Below are 15,101 nucleotides of genomic sequence, written 5' to 3'. Positions count from 1 at the left end.
AATTCTAAGTTACAAATTAGCAACACCTGAATTAAATTACCATATTTCTACCTAATAAACCATACCAGGTTACTAAGATTAAAAATAAAACATTCCCAACTACTTATTACATGGAATCTGAATTGGGATGAAATAAAATTTATTTTAACAAGGCAAGTTCAGGATTTGAATAATTCAAAAAATTAAATTTGAAATATCCCACGCCCTAGTTTCACTTATAAAGACAGATTATCGAAATAACCATTTGTTACTTCAAATAGCCTCTCTTCTTATAATCTTACATAAATTTAAAAACTCAATTTCCAACAGATTTTAAATCCATAAAAAGTGGTCCAAAGCCTTAGTTAAAGGAAAATACTAAAAAGGTACGTAATGTATTGATTCCTGTTTTATACTTAATCAAAGACTGATTATGATATTTAAGACTCAGTTGTCATCGGCCGGGCATGGTGGTTCACGCCTGTAATCCCAGCACTTAGGGAGGCCAAGGCGGGTGGATCACGAGGTCAGGAGATCGAGACCATCCTGGCTAACACAGTGAAACCCTGTCTCTATTAAAAATACAAAAAATTGGCCAAGCATGGTGGCAGGCGCCTGTCGTCCCAGCTACTTGGGAGGCTGAGGCAGGAGAATGGCATGAACCTGGGAGGCAGAGAGTGCAGTGAGCCGAGATCCCACCACTGCACTCCAGCCTGGGCTACAGAGAAGACTTCGTCTCAAAAAAAAAAAAAAAAAAAAACAAGAAAAAGAAAAGGAAAAAAAAAGACTCTGTTGTCATCTATTTCTGACTCTAAATAAGGTGAGAAACACTTAGAAAAGTGTATAAAGACAATTTAAAGGAAAAAGGTACTATATAGTACATCTGTAAGTCAAAAGGATTCCTTTTTAAATGTCTACCCAAATCAAGTAATTTTAACTGTCCCACTCCCAAATCCAAAAGTGCATCTTCCCTTTCAGATTGGCCAAATGTAGATGGACTGCTTTGGTTTCTCAAATTATTACCAGGATAAATCACTAGCGAGTTTCTTTACCTTTTTACTTTGCACAATTTTTTCTAACTACATTTGATAGTTTTAGTTTGAATAAAATGCTTACACAACCACCAGAATCTTTAAAAACACAACTTTATAGGTGAATGTTTTATATTAACATAGTAATGAACTTGAAAGAGTCAATGATCTGAATGGCACCAACACAAAAGGCCACAATGAAAATGCAGAGGTATCTTCTACGTCACCATCTTCAAAATGCTATGGATATTAATATCTATCCCCGCACATTATCCCACCACAGATGTACACACATGCACATGCATACACACACGCACCGCTATTTTTAAAAACAAACTACTATGGATTTACTGTCTAACTGCTATGACCCACATCATTTCTGACATACTTTAAGTATGAATCACATTTTGAGGGATAAGCACTAGGTTAATACTTTATTATATAAAGTATGTAAGCTATCTTTAAAATTGCTTTCTTAAATCTTCAAAGGGTCATTTCAGGTCCTAATATCACCAAATTTATAAAATGAGATGCATCTACCGTATGTCTTACATTTTTATTTAAAAAGCTACAACAGAGAAGACCTGAAATAATTTGACCAAACAAGAAAAAAGAAAATCCAAGAGAAACAATGCCCAAGGAATACAATTTAAAAGGTTCTACTAAAGCTTACCTCTTTAGGGCACTGATTTTTGCAACAACTGAGGAGGTTCTTTTCATTTACATCAGCTGTGGTTATTTTTCTAAAAATAAGAAAGTTGATGACATTCAAACAAAAATCCATTTTATAGCATAATTTTTCTAAAAATAACTCATTTCAAACATATCCATAAAATTATCTTTTTTCCTCAAGAAATACTTTAATTCTCTATCTGTAACAATTATCTTCAAATTACTTAACTGTTCTGATAACTCAAATCATCCAGCCCTTTACTACTAACAAGTCAAATGCCAAAAGTGTAATTGCTGCAAGAAGTACAAAACACACACAAAATATCATCTGGGCCTGGCCTCTCTTTAATAGTTTCTGTAACTATCTTTCCCTATAGATTAAATTCATAATTACAATTGTTCTTAATGCCCCTACATAAAAAATTTTAAAACTATTTAATATGTTCAAATCGAGGAATTTAGGTTATTTGATGAGAAATAAAATTAACTTATTTAAAAAGCTTGGGTAAGCTATTAATATTAGAAATTAATTCATTTTAGGCCAGGTACAGTGGCTCCAGCCTGTAATTCCAGCACTTTGGGAGACTAAGGCAGGCGGATCACTTGAGGCTGGGAGTTCGAGACCAGCCTGGTCAACATGGTGAAAGCTAAAAATACAAAAATTACAAAAATTAGCCACTAAAAATACAAAAATTAGCCAGGCATGACGGTGCATGCCTGTAATCCTGGCTACTCAGGAGGCTGAGGCATGAGAATCGCTTGAACCTGAGGCGGAGGTTGCAGTGAGTCAAGATTATGACACTGTACTCCAGTCTGGGTGACTGAGCGAGACTGTCTCAAAAAAAAATAAAATAGTAATTCACTTCAGATCTGATCATTTTAGAACACTGCACTTTAAAATACTTTTATATCTCAGTGAGTAATTCAGAAAAAAGTCACAAACACCAAGGAATAAACCTACTTTCCAATAGACACTGCCTAAGTCAGTAACTAGTGACCATCTAAAACTCCCTATCATATGCATCTCACTTTTCTCTCTCCCATACCTTTTTCCTCTTTTCCTTTATTCTGTATTTTCTTGCTTTTCCTATTCTTGCTTTCACCAGACATAACTGCCAAAATATACTATAAGTTCAGTCTCCTTAATGTTAATTAAAACTATTATCTAAATAGTCATACTAAATTAGCTATAAATATACTCTAAGATATTTCTTGGCAAAGTTTCACTTAATACCACAAAGTTTTTATGCTGGCTCTATTAAACACTATTGCATTTTTAAGATTCTTCCAAGTAGAATGTTCACCTCTGAACTTAAGAGTTAACATTATTTTATTCCTGTTACTCTATACTTAGGAATAAATTAAATTTTCAAGGTCTATATCTTTTATATCCAAATTCTACAGAAGAAATTAACATTAAGCAGAAAAAGACTATGGCATAAAAATATACATATATTGGTTTTCGTCCACGGTTCTTGGCTCATCACTCCCACAGCCCCTGTTATTTTTCCCCAAGGCATGCCATTAAAACTAAAAATATAGTCTTCCTCCACCTTTCTGTCTTGACCAGGCCATAAAGAAATTCTCTGACCTACCTTGTCTGATTGTAGGTCATAAGACCCCATTTCAGAAGGGGTCCTGTCCCATACTCTGGAAGAAGGAATGCTTCACACACAGGCCAAAAAGAATTGAAACAGGCCTTGTTGAGTTTCCCCACTCGGTCTATAGTTATTAGATCAAACCCTCTGTCCAGTCACACTTCTACATGAGTGTCCGTACTTCAATCATGCCTATCCAATGAATTCTCCATAAAGGCCCAAGAAGATAGGGTACAAAAAGCTTATGAATAGCTGAACACAGAAATTCCTGGAGGGTGGTATGAGAATGGTGGGGAAGGGGTAGGAATGGAATTGCCATACCCCTTCTTTCATCCCTCACTCTATGTATCTCTTCATCTATATACTTTGCAATATCCTTTATAATAAACCAGTAAACATAAATAAGTTTTTCTCTGAGATCTGTGAGGCACTCTAGCAAATTAAACCCAAAGAGGGGGTTGTGTGAACCTAAACTTGAAGCCAGTCAGTCAGATATTCCAGAGGCCTGAACTTGAGACTAGTGTCTGAAGGGGAGGCAGTCTTGTGGGACTGAGCCCTCAACCTACAGGATCTGACACTTTCTCCAGGTAGTCTCAGAAATGAATTACAGGACACCCAGCTGGTGCCTGCTATAAAAGTGACTGTTTTCTTTTTGGTTGGAAGAAACTCCCACACATCTGGTCACAAAAGTCTTTTGTGTTGATTATTGTGGTTTAAGAGCAGAGGAAAAACAGTTTGTGTTTTTTTCCACACAGGACTAAAAGGAAAAGATGACTTAATTCACTGAATTGAAAGCAAATGAAATTATAAGAACTGAAGAGATAGAATTCTATATTAAAACTTATACTTTAATACGTATTTAAGAAAAAAAAATCTATAGTGCTGAGGTAATGGAAGCCACCTTAATCCAAATATATCCACATGTCCCCCTCAAAAAACATATAGCTCATTAATAACAAATAAAATCACTAAATCCCATGACTGCAGCACAACCAGAAGATTTCTACAAATTTCTTTTTTTTTTTTTGAGACGGAGTCTGGCTCTGTCGCCCAGGCTGGAGCGCAGTGGCCGGATCTCAGCTCACTGCAAACTCTGCCTCCCAGGTCCACGCCATTCTCCTGCCTCAGCCTCCCGAGTAGCTGGGACTATAGGCGCCCGCCACCTCGCCCGGCTAGTTTTTTGTATTTTTTAGTAGAGACGGGGTTTCACTGTGTTAGCCAGGATGGTCTCGATCTCCTGACCTCGTGATCCACCCGTCTCGGCCTCCCAAAGTGCTGGGATTACAGGCTTGAGCCACCGCGCCCAGCTGATTTCTACAAATTTCTATAAACTTCAAATTACCTATAACTAGGAAAAAAAAAAAAAAAACAATTTCTGATAGAGCTATTTCTCAAGCTCCCAATGCAAGTATTTTCATAGAGTTAGTGGAGTTCTAAAAAAAACTAAATGGAAAAGAGAAGAGGAGGCTGAGCTAAAATCGCAACAGAAAAACGTCCCCATAAGTATGAAAACCCTGAAAATATCCTGGTAGACCACAGCACTAACTAAAGGGAATGGATTTTAAAAAGCACACAAGGCTGGGTGCAGTGGCTCACGCCTCTAATCCCAGCACTTTGGGAGGCCGAGGCAGGTGAACTGCCTGAGCCCAGGAGTTCAAGACCAGCCTCGGCAACATGGCAAAACCCCGTCTCTATAAAAAAACACCAAAATTAGCCTGGTGTGATGGTGTGCACCTGTAGTCCTAGCTACTAGGAAAGCTTAAGTGGGAAGATCACCTGAGCCTGGGAGGTCAAGGCTACAGTGAGCCGTGAGTGTGCCACTGCATCCAGACTAGGAGACAGAAAGACACTTTGTCTCAAAAATTAAAATTAAAATTAAATAAAATAAAGTAAGTACACAAGATTCAAGTAGCCAATCTTGGAAAGGCAACTCTGGGAAGAAGGTAAAAAGGGAAAGGCAGACTTTAGGCAGACTTCTTTAGACCCAGCAAAAGAAGAAGGGAAATTTAGGATTTTGCAAGACCAAAGAAAACAAAAGTAAAATAAGGACACATAACTCCTCTCCTCTTCTCAGCACCACCCTAAAACGCCAACCATTTAAAAAAACTGTATTTTCCCACACTGAGAAGAGAGTGGTCATCAACTAGAAATCTTATACTAACCTCTGTCCGAAAACATAAAGATATATAATTTACACCTATAAAAAACTACTATAGAAAATAAACAGAAAATGACATCCAAAGCCCTTTCACTGATGAAAATCCCCTCCTGTATCTCTCACCCAAAAAAAAAAAAAAAAAAAGAAGTACAAAGAAGAAGAAAACTGGAACATAATATTCCAAACTGAAGTAACTATATGAAACACCGCCTGTACAGAAGCGTTAACCTAGCAGACCTGACCGCTCTTTTGAAAGGCCTCCTTGTTAAGACTAGCCCTTGGCTGGTGCTTGGGAATTTGGATTTCAGTAAGGTTCCCACCATTCCTAGAACTGATAAGAACAGCTGACTATGTCTAAACTGTTTGTATAAATCAATGGTTTATGTTGAACAGTTTCTTTCCCTCTGAGAGCCCTGAACTCTGGTATGTACCAGGTGAGGCTGCCTATGTAGCCTTCCCCCAATAAAAACTCTAGGTGCTCAGTCTCTAATGAACTTCTCTGGCTGGAAGCATTTTACAAGTGTTGTCACAACTCATTACTGGGGGAATTAAGTGCATCCTGTGTGGCTCCAATGGGAGGAGACTCTGGACGCTTGTGATTGGTTTCCCCTACACTTCACCTCATGTGCCTTTTCCCTTTGCTGACTGTGCCTCCTACCCTTTTGCTGTAATAACTCATAGCTGTAGGTATAACTATATGCTGAGTTCTGTGAGTCCTAGCAAATTACCCAAAATAAGCAAAGTATAGGGCCCTTCAATACACTACCACCTTAAGTCAGAAAAGCAAAACCTAAGAACATAATGGAGAAGAAAAAGAAGAAATGAACAAAGGTTGACTGAATTTAGGGGAAAAAAAATAAGATAAAATTATATCAGAAATAAAAACTAAATTACAAGGTGCTCATGGAATAACATATTTACAGAAGAACATACTTGAATCAAAAGTTAATAAGGGTCCCTGAAATGAAGCAGCAAAACAACCTAGATGATAAAAATGAGATTTAGAAAAAAGTGTCAAAGAAGTAATTGAGTGAAATTGGAGACAGAAAAAGAAAATCCAACATATACACAATTCGTATCACTAAAAAACAAAAACAAAATAAATGAAACAGATCTGGCATTTAAAACTATAATCCAGGAAAATAAAAATACTGAACTTATATGTTGAAAGGGCTAATAAGGTACCTGGAAAAATTTATCAAAAATTATTAACCCTGAGTCGTACCTTAATAAAAACATTAGATTTTAAAGACGGAGGAGGAGGAGGAGGGAAGTGAAGGAGAAAGAAATAACTTTAGGGGTCCCAGGCAAAAAAGATCAATTAACTCATAAGGAAAAGAGAGATTGGCATCAAATTTCTCAAAAGTAAAATATAAACAAAAGCAACATAGAGCAACATTTCCAAGAAATTCTAGGAAAGAAAGCACCAATAAAAGACTTTTTATACAGTTGTAAATGCTACAGCAAAACATTCTTGAAACATGCAATGGAATGTTTAAGAATTAAGCATTCAGGGAATACTATACTCACAAGCTCTCTTGGGGAAACTACTAGAGGATGCACTTCATTCATCCAAGAGAAGACTGGGAAATTTCAGCAAAAAGACTGATGGTTGAAATTTAAAATTGAAAATCTAAGAAAAAAAGGGCTGGGCACAGTGGCTCACACCTGTAATCCCAGCACTTTGGGAGGCCGAGGCAGGTGGATCATGAGGTCAGGAGATCGAGACCATCCTGGCTAACACGATGAAACCCCGTCTCTATTAAAAATACAAAAAAAAATAGCCGGCGTGGTAGCGGGAGCCTATAGTCCCAGCTACTCAGGAGGCTGAGGCAGGAGAATGGCGTGAACCCGGGAGGTGGAGCTTGCAGTGAGTCGAGATCGTGCCACTGTACTCCAGCCTGGGCGATAGAGCGAAAACTCCATCTCAAAAAAAAAAAAAAAAAAAAAAAGAAGAAGAAGAAGAAAAGGTCGGAATGAGGGTAGAAAAATATATATATGTTGTATGTTCTGAAAAAGAATAAAGCATGCAACTAAACAATGAGAAGAGAAGGAGAGAAAAAAAGGCAAATAAAATAACTCACTGATTGTCATACAGTCTTAAACGAGAACCAGGTGATAAAATTAAAAGCTCCAAACCAGTTAGTAAAAGATGAAAGAAACAAGGGTCTAAAGACATTAAAAAGGTACAAATAAAAAGTAATCAACCACTAAACGAAAACAAACCTTAACAGGAGAAACTTTTAAGAGCAGAGAAAACATATCACATAAAGAAAAAGTGACATAACATAATACAAACAGTAATCATAAAGTAATAATTCAGAGCTAAACCAAAGATATTAGTGATATTAAAAATTCTTAAAGGACTTACTTAACTTGCCTATTAAAATGAAAAAGGGGATGCATAAGAACTCAAACAAAGGTATTAAATGTGACAAAGGATACCTTTCAATGCTAAGAGCCAAAATTACTAAAAATGCTGTACAACATGTAACAGCTTAATCATCTTTATAAGCAAAAATCTACAGCAGATGCAAAGACACACAGAAACACACTAATAGGCTAGGCATGATGGCTCACGCCTGTAATCTCAACATTTTAGGAAGCTGAGGCAGGAGGGTCTCTTGAGCCCAGGTGTTTCGAGACCAGCCTGGGAAACATAGTGAGACCACATCTCTACAAAAAATTTCTTAAAAATTATCCAGGCATGGTGGTATGTGGCTGTAGCCCCAGCTACTTGGGAGGCTGAGGCGGGAGGATCACTTGAGCCCAGGAGTTCAAGGCTGCAGTGAGCCATGACCACACCACTGCACTTCAGCTTGGCCAATACAGTGAGACTGTCTCAAAACACAAAAACAAAACAAAAAGAAACACACTAATAATATGGAATTTTAACACAGCATTTTCAATATAAGACAAAGCTACTGTATTAAAACATGATCCACACACACAACCCAAATCTTATATTCTGATTTGTAAGATATTACATCTTCTCAAGCACATGGAACATTCATAAAAATTGATCACCTTATTTTACAAAGGAAGTACTGTTAAGTTCCATAAATTAGAAAAAAATTACAAACACATGCTCTGATCACAACACAATAAAACTAGATCTTATATTTTTAAAATCTTGAGTTTAGGAGGAAATACAATGTAAAGATACAGAAAGTCTCAAATATAAAGAAAGCAGTACACACATGAATATATGGAATATACCTAAAGCAGTAAATAATCCATAAGCTTTAAGCACATCTATGATAAAAATGAAATCATAAAAATAAATGAATTAAATTCTCAATTCTTCTTAAAGAAATTTAGAAATTTCTTTTTAAAGGAAATAATAAAATAAGAGCAGAAAAAAATGTGGTAAACCATAAAAGAACAGTCAATCCAGTTAATCAAAATTCTAGGTTTTTTAAAATAAAAAAATTTACTAACTGACACTCAAGAAAAAGGGAGAAAGCAAAAATATTCAAAATAAGAATGACAAGGGGAAATCGTAAAACAACAACAAAATTTTCATCACAATAAGCAACTACTTTACAAACTTTTATACAAATAAATTTGAAAAATCTAGATGAAATAGATAATTTATAAGCAAAATAAGTTTCCCAAAAATGACCCCATAAGAGAGAAATTTTCATTAGAAAAAACAGAGAAAGTTATCAAAAACAACACATACATACCAGGCCCAGATGGTTTCATAGAGGAATTCCATAAAACCCTCAATGACCAGTTAATCCCAATGATACTACATAAAATATTCTAAAGCAAAGAAAACCAAGGAAATAGCCAAGTTTATTTTGTAAAACAAATGTAATGTTGATACCCAAATCTGACAAAGACAATACAAAATTTGAAAATTACAGACTAATACAATTAATGAACATTTTTTAAATCCTAAATATTAGCTAATCAAAATCAACAGATCCAAAGATTAAAATGTTATGATTATCTCCACAGATGCTAAAATATCATTTGGCAAATTCAGCATCCAATCCTGATTTAAATATACACACACATTTAAGAAAACAGAAATTGTTGGATACTCTCTAACATGGTGACAAAGCCAACATCTTACATAATGTAGAAATACAGGAAGTAATTCCTCTAAAGAAAAACAAGGCAGGGCCGATACTATTTAACACTGGACTGGAGATGTTAACCAATGATACGAGATGAGAGAAATCAATTATGAGGCAAAAGTATTGTAAAGAAAGACCAAACCCCAAGGAAAAAAAATATGCGAAGGACGGCAACAGCCAATTCACTAAAATAAATTTAAAAATGGTCCTTATCAAAACAGAGAGCTTAGAAGCAATGATACACAAGGAGCAAAAAGCACACCAAGTGGTTTTTAAATATCACTGTCCATTAACAAGGCCCTTAGAGAAATATCTGAGTCCTGGGCTAGGATACGTAAAGTACAAAATGAGCCTGGGACATTTTCATTAGCCAGAAAAAAAAAGAAAATACTAAAACAAAGATGGAAACACATCAAAGGGACAAGAGAACCAGTTTAAAGACCCTCTCATGGGCCTTTCACATTCAATAAATTAAACATCAAAATGATGGCGAAGGACCAAATAAAGAATCCACTGGTTCATGCTAGTATTAACATACGAGGTGGGGCTAGCTCTTACAGTAAAATGTCAATTAATAAATTTAGCAGATGGAGTTGGAAAATTCTCACTTGGCAACTTCTTATTTGTTTTATAAAATACACTTAGTTATTTCCTTGGGTTTCTATGCTCTAGAATACTTAATATAGTATCATTGGGATTAAATGGTCAAGGGTTTCATTAATGAAGCATCTGGGCACACATGCACATGTGTGTTGTTCTTGAGAGCTTTTTCTATTTTCTCAAATGTTATCGTAGTAACAACTGATTTACAACAGAATCATCAATGGATGCTAAAATTCATGGGTGAAAGTTTGATGAGGAACAAGCTATATAAACAAACAGAATGCAGGTGTGAGACTGCTCAAGTTCATCATTACCATCCATTAATAATGCAAAATTGCCCTCTAAATTCCCCCTACAAAATTTCTAAGACTAAAAATTATAATACTCTATTTTTGAGATTTCAACAAAATAACTTTAATATAAGAAAAGAATAAAATTTGTCTTCTATAATTTAACAAAGCATGAGTCTAGAGTTTAGGGAACAAAAATATTAGCTAATATGAACAGGAATTTTTCAAAATGTAATTATGCTAAAAAATATGAAATAAAGTAATATTCCCAAATGAAACTTGAGCAAAATATATTTACAAAAAGTTCACTTTACAGACTGGAGTGAAACAGCCAGGAGAGTTAAGTGGTAAATTATATCATTATTAAATAAAAGGGAAAGTTTTTTCTTCCATCTAAATAATCCATAAGCAAAAACTGGCATTTTTTTAAATAAAGAAAACATACTGGTTTGGTCATATCCTAGTGTGATAGGTGCTATAACAGCAATGCTTATAATAAACAAAGGCCTACCTTTTAAATCCATAAATTAAAAATTATGCCTAAGTAGGCTGGGCGTGGTGGCTCATGCCTGTAATCCCAGCACTTTGGGAGGCCAAGGTGGGTGGATCATGAGGTCAGGAGTTCAAGATCAGCCTGACCAACATGGTGAAACCCCATCTCTACTGAAAATACAAAAACTAGAAGGGTGTGGTGGCACGCGCCTGTAATCCCATTTACTCAGGAGGCCAAGGCAGGAGAATTGCTTGAACCCGGGAGGCAGAGATTGCAGTAAGCCAAGATCGTGCCACTGCACTCCAGCCTGGCAACAGAGCAAGACTCCATCTCAAAAAAAAAAAAAAAAAAAAATATGCCTAACTACTGGCATAACTCAGAGATATTGCAGGTTCAGTTCCAGACCACCTTAATATAGCGAATATTACACTAAAGCAAGTCACACACATTTTTTGGCTTCCCAGTGCATATAAAAGTTATGTTTACACAATACTGCAGTCTACTAAGTATGCAATAGCATTACATAATAAAAAACAATGTATATACCTTAATTTAAAAATACTTTATTACTAAAACCTACTAACACTCATGTGAGCCTTCAGTCAGTCTTAATGTTTTTGCAGGTGGAGCATCTTGCCTAGATGTTTATGGCTGCTGACTGATCAGGGTGGTAGCTGAAGATTGAGGTGGCTGTGGCAATTTAAAAAAATAAGACAATAGAGTTTGCTGCATCAATCAACTCTTCCTTTCAGGAAGATTTCTCTGTAGCATGCGATGCTGTGTTTCACAGCATTTTATCCACAGTAGAACTTCTTTCAAAATTCCTATCAAACCTGCTGCTGCTTTATCAACTAAGTTTGGGTAATATTCTAAATCCTAATCCTTTGTTGTCATTTCAGCAATGTTCACAGCATCTTCACCAGAAGTAGATTCCACTTTCTTTGTTCATCCATTAGAAGCAACTTCTCATCTGTTTAAGTTTTATCATGAGACTGCAACAATTCAGTCCCATCTATGGGCTCCACTTTTAATTATAGTCCTCTAGCTATTTCCACCACATCTGCAGTTACTTTCTGCACTGAAGTCTTGAACAAAATCATCTATTAGGGCTGGAATCAACTTCTTCCAAACTCCTGTTCCTGTTGACATGAGTGTTCTTAATGACATCTAGAATGGTGACTCCTTTCCAGAATGTTTTCAATTTACCCAGATCCATCAGAGAAATCACTACCTATATCTGGCATGTATTTCTCAAAAAATTAGACCTGAAAGTTGAAATTACTCCTTGAACCATGGACTGCAGAATGAATGTTGTGTTAGCAGGCACGAACACAACATTCATCTCCTTGCATATCTCCATTATAGCTCTTGGGTAACCAGGTATATTGTCAATGAGCAGTAATATTTTTAAAGGACTCTTTCTGATCAGTAGGTCTCAACAGTGGGCTTAAAATATTCAATAAACCATGCTGTAAACAGATATACTGTCATCCAGAATTTGTTGTTCCATTTATAGAGCACAGACTAGATGTAGCATAATTTTCAGAATGGTAAATGAGTACTGGCTTCAATTTAAAGTCACTAGCTGCATTAGGGCCCTAACAAGAGAGTTGGCCTGTCCTTTGACACTTTAAAGCCAGGCACTGACTTCTCTCTAACTATGAAAGTCCTAGATAGCATTTTCTTTCAATAGAAGGCTGTTTTGTCTACATTGGAAATCTGTTATTTAGTGTAGCCACCTTCATGAATGATCTTATCTCAACTTTCTTGGATAACTTGCTGCAGCTTCTGCATCGGCACTTGCTGCTTCACCTTGAACTTTCATGTTATGGAGATGGCTTCTTCCTTAAACCTTAATGAACCAACCTATGCTGCCTTCAAATTTTTCTTCTGCAGCTTCCTCATCTCTTTCCGTCTTCACAGAATTGAAGAGAGTTAGGAACATCTCTAAATGTTGTGGCTGCTTTGATCTTCTATCCAAACCACTAAAACTTTCTCCATATCAGCAATAAGGCTGCTTTGCTTTCTTATCATTCTGTGTTCACTGGAATGAATTTTAATTTCCTTTAAGAATTTTTCCTTTGCATTCACAACATGGCTAACTGTTTGGTGCAAGAGACCTAACTTTTAGCCTATCTCAGCTTTTGACATGTCTCTCTAAGCTTAATCATTTCTATCTTTTGATTTAAAGTCAGACATGTGACTTTTCCCTTCACTTGAACAGTTAGAAGCCATTGTAGAGTTATTAATTGGCCTAATTTCAATACTGTTGTTTCTCAGAATAAGGAGGCGCAAGGAGAGGGAGAGAGATAGGGGAACTGCTAGTGATGCAGTTCAATCACACACAACATTTATCAATAATTCACCGTCTCACAGAAGTGCAGTTCATAGCACCCCAAAACAATTACAATGGAAACATCAAAGATCACTGATCACAGATTATCATAACAGATATGAAATGAAAAAGCTTGAATATTGTGAGAATTATCAAAATGTGACAGAGACACAAAGTGAGCATATGCTGTTGAAAAAATGGCATCAATAGACTTGCTCAATGCAGGCTGACAAAAAACTCTAATTTGTAAAAAACTCAGTATCTGCCAAGTACCATAAAGTGAAGTCCAATAAAACAAGGTGTGCCTGTATGTACAAGTCAAATTTTGATTGAACAAAATTCTAATTTGACATAGTCAAACTATCAGGTATAGGAGTATTTCTTTAATGTTTTTAAAAGCAGTGAAACCATTTTTTTCATAACAAAATCTTATACAGAATCCCAAAATGGAAAAAAAGCACAATTTCCCTGTTTGAATTCAGGATGAAGTATCCAGAAAGTGTAGTATTCTACATGTCTTCCTTCCAGGTCTCTATTAGAAAATCTAGGCATCTAGAGTTTAAGCAAAGTACACTATAAAGGGTTCTTAATTATAAAAAGATACCAATTCAACTAATTGTAATAAAATAAGACTTTTTTTTTCAGTCTACTTACCTACATTCCACATATAGGCTTGTGATCTTACAGTGACATTTTATTCTAAGCATCTGAACACAAGGTGGACATTCTCCAGGGTGACATGGCAAAATACATGGGTGAAGACAACCTAGTGGCCGTGACTTGGAGCACCCTTCCTCACAATGAAGGCATTCTGGGCCCGCCTGAAAAATAGCATGGAAATAAATCACCTAAGTACAAGGTAAGCCTAACATTTCTATATGTTAGAGTTATAAAATTTATATATACCATTAAAATAAAGTACTTCTGCAGCTCTTAGAAGTACATGTATCAAATGGTACATGCTCTCATTTATCTTAAAAATATTAAAACTAAAGAATAGCAAGATTGTCAATATGACTATTATCCATATAGATTTTTTTTGCCTATGAGTCTCATTAAGTCAAATTGCCTCATTTTTAAATGAACCTTAAAATGAACTTGACTATATAAAGTATCCCACTAAAAATGTAAATTGCTTCCTAAAGAATAGTCAAAGACAGAAAAAAAAATACACAGTAAAAATGTTCATTGATTTCTATACAATAATCAACACTGACCTAAAGAAATCAATACACTGTTAACACATAAATAAAAATTCCAAAGCACTAAACAGTCTGGAGGTAATTATCTCACCTTGCCAAAGAGAAACACATATAGAGTGAAAAAATAATGACCAGTAGTTTATATTTTAATGCACATCAAGGAATTAAAGTTAAATTACATTTTACAAATAAATGTACCTCAATGTAACTTAACAAGGCACATTTTTTCTAGTGATTTAATAATGTTAAATCCCTTTTCTCTAGTGATTTAATAATGTTAACTAGTATTACAATCTACTAAAGAAGGTTAAAAATACTTGTTTCAGGATATTGTTTGTTTTCTCACATCATACTTGAGGTAAAATAAGAGAGCTATAGACGTGGATATTAAATCTTAAAGGTCAAACATTTTTATTATCATTCCAAAGAGAAGCCATGATTACAACAATTATTATGATAAAATTCTAAGCTATTTTTTGACATATAGGATTAAAAAGAAATAGTGTTTCAAATTATAAAAATATTATTTTATAATTTTATAAAATAATTTTATTTTTAAAAAGTATATTCATTTATTCCACAAATACTCAACACTTATGTGCTGGGAATTGTTCTTGGCACTGGGAAGACATGAGATAGGCTCCTGGAACCT

General features: G+C 35.4%; 1 protein-coding gene across 4 annotated transcripts in view; it reads right to left on the bottom strand.

Annotated features, from left to right (window-relative positions):
* Positions 1-15,101, bottom strand: part of LOC105487671 (nuclear transcription factor, X-box binding like 1) — a 73,270-nt gene that overhangs the window by 19,496 nt on the left and 38,673 nt on the right. For all 4 annotated transcript variants that reach the window (XM_011751182.3, XM_011751180.3, XM_011751181.3 and 1 more), the window contains 2 exons: positions 13,902-14,068; positions 1,684-1,753 (listed from right to left, as the gene is read on the bottom strand). In XM_011751182.3, coding sequence (XP_011749484.1) covers positions 1,684-1,753; positions 13,902-14,068 — 237 coding nt within the window. The remainder of the gene's footprint in view (positions 1-1,683; positions 1,754-13,901; positions 14,069-15,101) is intronic.

The sequence above is a fragment of the Macaca nemestrina genome, chromosome 3, assembly GCF_043159975.1.
Source record: "Macaca nemestrina isolate mMacNem1 chromosome 3, mMacNem.hap1, whole genome shotgun sequence".
Taxonomy (NCBI): Eukaryota; Metazoa; Chordata; class Mammalia; order Primates; family Cercopithecidae; genus Macaca; species Macaca nemestrina.
The sequence above is the reverse complement of the archived record's forward strand: the minus strand, read 5'-3'. Positions and strand labels throughout refer to the sequence as shown.